This window comes from Lolium rigidum, chromosome 5 (genome assembly GCF_022539505.1).
Source record: "Lolium rigidum isolate FL_2022 chromosome 5, APGP_CSIRO_Lrig_0.1, whole genome shotgun sequence".
Taxonomy (NCBI): Eukaryota; Viridiplantae; Streptophyta; class Magnoliopsida; order Poales; family Poaceae; genus Lolium; species Lolium rigidum.
Window position 1 is genome coordinate 75,487,324 of NC_061512.1, and position 7,412 is coordinate 75,494,735.

The window sequence follows — 7,412 nt, forward strand, 5'->3', positions numbered from 1 at the left end:
ACAAAAGGGAAGAAAAAACAAAGAATTTATACTAGCGTGCACTTTGAATCTTGTATAATTACAAAACTATTAAAAATAGCATCGAAGATGATACACCACAGAAAGAACAAAGTAAAATATACTACTAGTAGCATTAAAGATGTTCGAGTGGATGGAAAATTTTCTCTAAAATGAAATGCAAAAGAATTCTCACAAAATAAAAACACACATTTAAATCCTACAAGCGACTCATTTTTTATAATTTAGAACCCTATAAAAATCTTAATAAAAATCTGTTTGATTAGACAAGCCCCGAATCTTACAAGCTGTGGCGGCATTGAAAATGTCCAAACAAGGACAAAAGGCAAGATGCTTTGGAGTTTGGGCTAGTGCCCTTTGCGGCCAAGCGGGTCAAGCAGCCTGAGGACCAGATCCACGGAATCCGACGCAAATATAACACTTCATTATTAGTAATGATCGAAATAATAAAGCGGAAAGCGAGCGAGAGAGAAAAAAGTGGCATAAAAACGCCGGAGCCTCGTCGTCGCTTCTTCCTTCCCTGCCAAATTCCAACCCGAGCTCCTGCCTGCCCTGCCCTCATTCGATCCCCCTCCACCACTGCGCCCTCCCGCCGCCGCCCCCAGCCAGCACAGCCCTCGCCGACGCCCCTCCTCCCCGCCGCTCACCAGCCGCCGCCGCGGCAGCATTCGGTTTCCTGACTCCTTCCGGGCTCCAGCTCGGGGCGGCGCCAGAGGATCGCGGGATCTCGTCGGGGGCGAGCGAGGTTTGTCCCCTCCTAATCTGGTTCTGGGCCCTGTACGGCCGGATTTAGGGTTTCCCTTGATCGCCCTTTGGAATGGTCGTAACGGTGGTTGCCTGGTCCATGAAGGGCCCCGCTCCCTATTAGTGGTGGCTGCGTTCTGTTGGATCTAGCCTAGGATTGGTAATGGCGCGTGATTAGTGCACCCTGGTCGCGTACGCTGTCGTCCGTGTTGTGGAAACCTCGATTCCTGAAATGCGAGAGGGAATAAATGGCTCGGTTCTTGTTTTAGCAGTGGGTATTGGGACGATGAACTCCTCCACTTGGGGTCTTGTTCGCTTACCGGACGTGTTTACCTGTATTTTGTCCTGATCATTAATTCATACATGTTCGCTCCTCTGAATAGGACGCAAGGCTCCTAGCTAGCATCCGCTCCTGATCACCCGGATTATTTTATGGTGAGTTCATCAATATCTCTGTATGTGTTTTGTGAGTGATGTGCTACTTCGCTTATCGTGTCAAGAAGTATCATATTCGGTATCGTTCTGAACAAGGTCCAAATCTTGATTTGATGTGATAAACAGGGTGAAGAGGCTCCTGAGTTTCGTGTTGAAAGCATCACCTTGGAGCCCAAGGATCGCCACCAGAATGCCGTACAAGTTGGCAATAAGACAGTGAGTCAAATCAATTATTTGATTTATATGCATATGCTTTCAGTTTGATTTTTAGATATGCTTGTCAACCATTATTTATTTCTAATTTTTTAACTGAGCTTGTAAGTACTGAATGATGCTATCACCTGTGTCATGTTGCTTATACTACTTGATTAAGATCACCTTAGTACTTACCTGGAAATAGCTATAATATGCAATTCTGAATGGCCTCCTTTTCTTGTACTTACCTGGAAACAGCTCAGGTTGACTTGACTTGGTTGCACCAACTAATACCTACTCTTTGCGTAGACTCAGTAAACTGGACTTTTCCAATGTAGCTGTCAGTGTTTATAGTAGTAAGGAGCACTCAAAGTACAAAGCTAGATTTAACAAAAGTTTGTTGTTTTTTGCAGTATGTAATTGGCAGATCAGATGAGGAGTCCAAGTCACACTTTGACATTAAAATTCTGGACAAACTGACTCAGACTTGGTATTATACTTTGCCATTTTATTTTTTTGCTCTCTGCTTGTTATTTCCTTACATCTTAGTACATAGTCATTCTGACTATTGGTCTCATGGCAGGGTTGTGCCGACAGTACTTGGGGCTCAGCCTCCATCTAGGTCGCACTCAGCAATTCTTGTAAATGATGAGAAGATATTGGTTGTTGAGAAGGGTGTTTCATTGAATGATTCCATCTGGTTCCTTGAGGTAAAGAATACTAAATTGACAAAGAATTTCTTGTCCTTGTTGGCCTTTCTAGTGTCAATATTTAAAGAATATGGTGGCTGGATTTATTCACCATTTTCAAGGTGGACCTGCTAAGTACCAATTAAAATTGAAACTGAATCACAAAGTTAGACTGAACAATAGGTCAATTTTATTGGTGTTTTCTCACCATGCAACGGCGTTCATTCTGTACTTTTATTATTTACTTCTTCCTCTAAACTTACTGGTAACCGAGAATTTTATTAATGGCACCATGGTAACTGGAATTTTCCACTCAGCCCATTTGTCGTTCCGCAAAAGCAGGATCCCACACAAACACATGAAGTGATGTTCCATATTTTTTTGTGTGAAGTGTCCCATAGTTTAATGTCTTCTTGCGTATAATTGCCTGTTATTTCCTTCTCCGTAATTCATCTTTCTGAGCCCACCCTCTTTTTGCTTTACATTTCAGATAGATACCCCCTTCGTTAAACAACAGCGGAAAATCAAGGGTTCCGAAGTTGTTTCCTGGAGCAAGGGAGTACTTGGCACTGCACACAAGCCTGTTGTGATTAGTGGGCCTTCTGGTGTTGGTAAAGGGACATTAATAGCAAAATTGATGAAAGAGTACCCATCAAAGTTTGGGTTTTCTGTTAGCCACACTACAAGATCTCCAAGGGTGAAGGAAATAGATGGAGTTCACTACCATTTTGCCGAACGAAGCAAGATGGAACAAGATATAAGTGAGGGAAAATTTCTTGAATTTGCTCACGTTCATGGAAATCTCTATGGCACGAGTATTGAAGCAGTTGAATCTGTTACTGATGAGGGGAAGGTAAAATTACTATCACTTTTTATTCTAGTTTCTGAAAGGTGAGTTATTCATCTTCCCATTGTTTTCATTGAAGAGGTGTATTCTCGATATTGATGTCCAAGGAGCTCGATCTGTGAGGGCTTCTTCTCTTGAAGCAATATTCATCTTTGTATGCCCTCCGTCATTTGAGGAACTAGAGCAGCGCCTTCGCGCACGGTATATTTGTAGATTATAAAATGCATTGATAGCTAAGCTCATGAGAATGATAATTCTGTTACACCTTATAAAGCGAGAAGAGATGTTTGATTTATATTCTGGTCAATTGGTTATACAGGGGTACAGAAACAGAGGAGCAAATTCAGAAACGACTGAAAAATGCTCGTGCTGAGCTTGATCAGTCCAACTCTCCAGGTCTTTTTGATCATCTTTTGGTAAATGATGACCTTGAAACATGCTACGAGAATTTGAAGGTACATACATATCTCACTGGTTACATAAGCTTTCCTTGCCTTCAGAGTTATTTGAGTGCAAGACAATGTCATGCCCCCCTTTTCCTTTTAATAAATCGTTATTGCAACCTGCAGAAGTTGCTTTCCCTGGATGATGAACATGAAGATTCAGAGGATTGTTGTAAGTTGCATGAACTTCTTGTTTCCAATGTATTTACGAATGCTTCAGCGTGTCAGTTTTAATGTTAAACCCTGCTGTGTCTCAGGCATCAAGGATGGTGCAGCAACTGCATGTTATTCAATTCTATCCAAAACAGAGTCAGAAATTTTGTTGCAATCTGACATTGGTGAATTAGAAAAAGGATCTGCAAATTTGTAAGTCATCTTGCTCTTTATTTTCACGTAACGCCAAAGCTATTAACGGATGATATGATTCTTACTCTTGCATATCGGAATTTTTATTTCGACAGGCTAGCGCTGGACTTGTCCTCTCTTACAGGAGGCGCTCCAGGACGAACAAGGGGTCTTAAGATACAGCCAGTTAACCCAATTGCCAATGGTTTGAAGGCCATTAGATGACCCGAGATATTCTTACAAACGATGTCGCAGAAGCGTCGACTGATGATTTTTTCAGTTAGTGAGATGAAAGCTTCATAAACATCTTAGTTAGGGGGAAAAAGGAAACACAAAGTGGGATTCATTTCCATTTGTCATTTGTTTGCCACCTGATGCACTTCGTTAGTTCTTTGTACCAGAATGGGGTGAAATCATAAGGGAGATTGTACCTTATTGGTGAGGGGTCGTATACTTCATTGTGTACCTTATATTTTGTTCGTTGAAAAATATGATGAAAGGCGTACCTGAATCATGTTTGTCAGTCAAAATGAGCAGTTCGTTTGATGCTATTATTCTTAAGCCAATTGCTTCACACGCATGCCTGCTGCTATCTGTAAGAATCTAATACTCTCCAAAACAGGTTTTATCTATCTTGAGGAATTTTGTCACTTATCTTAGGAATTTTGCTTTTCGGATTACAGGACTGGAAGTACCAAACAGATGACTGCAAGCAAAAAACGAAGGCAAAGTGATTCGGTACATTAGTATGAAAAAAAGAGGTCCCGGTGGATTCTGAAATTCCTGCATAATTTAAGGCACAGGAAACCAAACCACAAGGTACTATGAACGTCCTAAGAATTAAAATCCTACAGAAACTCGCAGGGATGGCCTAAATTTGACTTGATTTTGCGCCGCACACAAGTCAGTCGCAAAAAAAGCAGAGGCTGCTGCTGGTCTGGAGCTAGAATCTGAAGACGTCGTTGCCGATCTGAAGACATTTGACGCGATGCCAAGGAGGAATATTTAGATGGTCCAACAGAGGCCAGGTGTATGTTCATGGAAAATGACGCACGCCAGCCACGAACTTCCCCCGAGATTGTGACTTTACATTGCTGGAAATTGGGTGAATCTAGACTTCCAGAGTTCTAGTCACGTCTACTTTATGTTCTTTTTAGATTCTCAGAGAGACATCCTCTCGGTTCCATTCATATAGCATAAACGAAACTAGTGTTCACCCAAAAGATGTGTATATGTGCTAGTGACATAGCGACAGCTGGGAAACTATTGCAAACTCTGTAATCTGATGTAGCAGTCGTGTTGTGTGGGTATGAACGAGTGCGTCCCCACGTATACACGGAAAGTTTGACCAATGTGCGGTTGGGTGTTGGGCAGGATGAAGTCGAGGAGGGTCAGCTTGGCGTGCATCCAGCACCGGGTAGAGCAGCTCCGCCATGCCCCACGGGCCACGGCAACGTCAATGGGTTGATTGGTTGCTCATAACTTTTGCTTGCATCTATGAAACATGGCTCCATGGATGCTGTCCGGGTTAATGCAACCTTTATTCCACGTTGTGCAAGTTTTTTTTTTTTTGACAATCAATACCACATATATTCATAATAACAAATAGTACATGGTAGAGATACACGAGCTGTCTCCAGCGATTACAAAATAAAGTCTAAAAGATACTAGCAAATCTTCGAGGTCTTCAAACTCTTTCTTCTTCCAAGACATAATCTTGTACTTTTCTGAAGGCAGCCAAAGATGGATAACAAACCATAACCTGTAAATACCAACGAAGGTTCTCCCATAATTTTAATTTGAGCCGCAATGCTAAGGCTGCGTGCACGCGCGCAACCATTAAAGTAGTTAATCAACATCGGCAAGAGTACCAACACCAGTATGTCAGGTAATAAAAACCGATCTGCCTTGTCGACGTTGATGAAGAGCCGAGAATACGAATCACCATTGTCGAGGACGTAGCAACCGGGACAAGAACTGCGAGGATAATCCTCCTCGCGGCAACCATGAGAAAAGATCCAAGATCGATCGGCGAAGTAAGATCCGAACACCCATACCTAGATAATTGTAATCTTTCGGCACCACCATTGACGTCGGGAAAGAGATCTCGTCGTCGAACGAAAGGCCGAAGATCACTTATTGCAGACGATGCCATCTCCATTGCGGGGAAACCAACAAGAAAACGGCGAGCAAAAACCTAACATAGACTACTAAAAAGACTACTTTTATTGAAAACTCCACTCATAGATCGGGTTCCCCACTCCTCCCGACGCCGGCGAAGCCGGCCGGAGGAGGGGGAACCGATCTATGGAGGAGGCTGAGTAGGGGCGGCTAGGGCTTTTCTCAAGAGGCGGCGGCTACAGGGACGTACTAGTACACCGTTGGCTACAGGGACGTTGTGCAAGTTATTTGGTTGCCAACAGTTTCTATTCCGCATCAGTTGGGAAGCAAATTCTCTGGTGTTTTTTTAAAAGAAATACGGTAGGGGAAGCCCCTACAGTGATTTTGTTTTTAAGTAATGAGAGCCAAAATTCGGGTCCTTGAGGACTTGAACCTGGGTGGCTGGGTTGTACATCCACTTCCCTAACCAAGTGAGCAAAATCTCACTTCTTTCAATTCTATGGTGTTTGGTTGCCCACAAATCGTTTTTGAGCAAAATCACGGCCGTTTGGTCACGTCTAGCGTGCAGAATACGATCACCTTGACCTTACCCAGTTCACCGACGATGCTTAGAAAGTGTTCGACGAAATAGGAAATAACATGACAATAACCATAGATCACATAGATCATATAATCAGTAAGCCTAGCATATAGATATTAGTTGCACCATGAGGGAACGGGCTTCGTGATGCAACATCAGTTCATCAACCGAGGGATTTCATAAATACCACCCCGCAAAATATACAGACATGTCATCAGTGCAAATCAACCCTAACTACTCCCATATTTATAAGAACTTCATATTTAATATATAAATAAAAAAAGTTATAGTATAAAATATAAATCAACTCATTTGATTTTCAGTAGATATTATTTCATATGTATAGAGAGTATTCATATACTATATATGAATTAAATAAGATTATGAATTAAATAATACATGGATCAAAGAAAGACTACTTCTTCTGGATCCTTAATTAATAAAAATGTACATCATGGATGTGGTGTTCATCATTAGCAGCACAACAACAAGACAACAAGCATCCAATACCCCGGCTCCTCACAGGTAATACTTCTCTATGGGCTTGTTGAGGAGTTCCGCGTCCCTAGGGTGATTATGTGATGATCAGGTTACTTAGTTCTTCCTCATGTGCAAGCTAACAACATACATCATATTTGACTTACTGAATCAAGTGCAAGAGAAGTTGCAATGCGCTAACCTTGGTGTAGGCAAAGTATGCATCGTCGTCCATCATGATAGCAGATGTATTCTCCACACAACGCACCCCCTCCATCTTCTTCGGCTTGCATACATGACCGCACCATGCTCTTCAGTGTCTCAGATGGTTGTAAACCTGAGCGACACAAACCTCACTGATAGTGTACTTCAGAATAGCCGCAGAAAACACTTTCATGTCACGGTTCTTGAATAGAGGCACTCTGGCCTTCTCTTCCGTAACCAACTCGCACCATGTTCAGCACAAAGGTGGACAGAGCCGCAGGCCATATCATGTTGGGCCTCTTCCTGATAGGGTA

The 7,412-nt window shown here is 42.4% G+C and overlaps 1 protein-coding gene across 1 annotated transcript; it reads left to right on the plus strand.

Annotated features, from left to right (window-relative positions):
- Positions 1 to 668: 668 nt before the first annotated feature.
- On the plus strand, positions 669 to 4,239 carry LOC124652742 (guanylate kinase 1-like). The gene is made up of 11 exons (XM_047191783.1): positions 669 to 763; positions 1,146 to 1,197; positions 1,324 to 1,413; positions 1,806 to 1,882; positions 1,976 to 2,102; positions 2,572 to 2,934; positions 3,008 to 3,129; positions 3,248 to 3,383; positions 3,498 to 3,543; positions 3,629 to 3,737; positions 3,833 to 4,239. The coding sequence occupies exons 2-11, from the start codon at positions 1,195 to 1,197 to the stop codon at positions 3,939 to 3,941; spliced, it is 1,182 nt and encodes a 393-aa protein (XP_047047739.1). The 5' UTR covers positions 669 to 763; positions 1,146 to 1,194; the 3' UTR covers positions 3,942 to 4,239.
- The last annotated feature ends 3,173 nt before the right edge of the window (positions 4,240 to 7,412 follow it).

Coding starts and splice junctions, on each gene's coding strand:
- LOC124652742 (XM_047191783.1), top strand. Junction 3,384..3,497: donor CATGCTACGAGAATTTGAAG/GTACATACATAT, acceptor TGCAACCTGCAG/AAGTTGCTTTCCCTGGATGA. Junction 3,544..3,628: donor TGAAGATTCAGAGGATTGTT/GTAAGTTGCATG, acceptor GCTGTGTCTCAG/GCATCAAGGATGGTGCAGCA.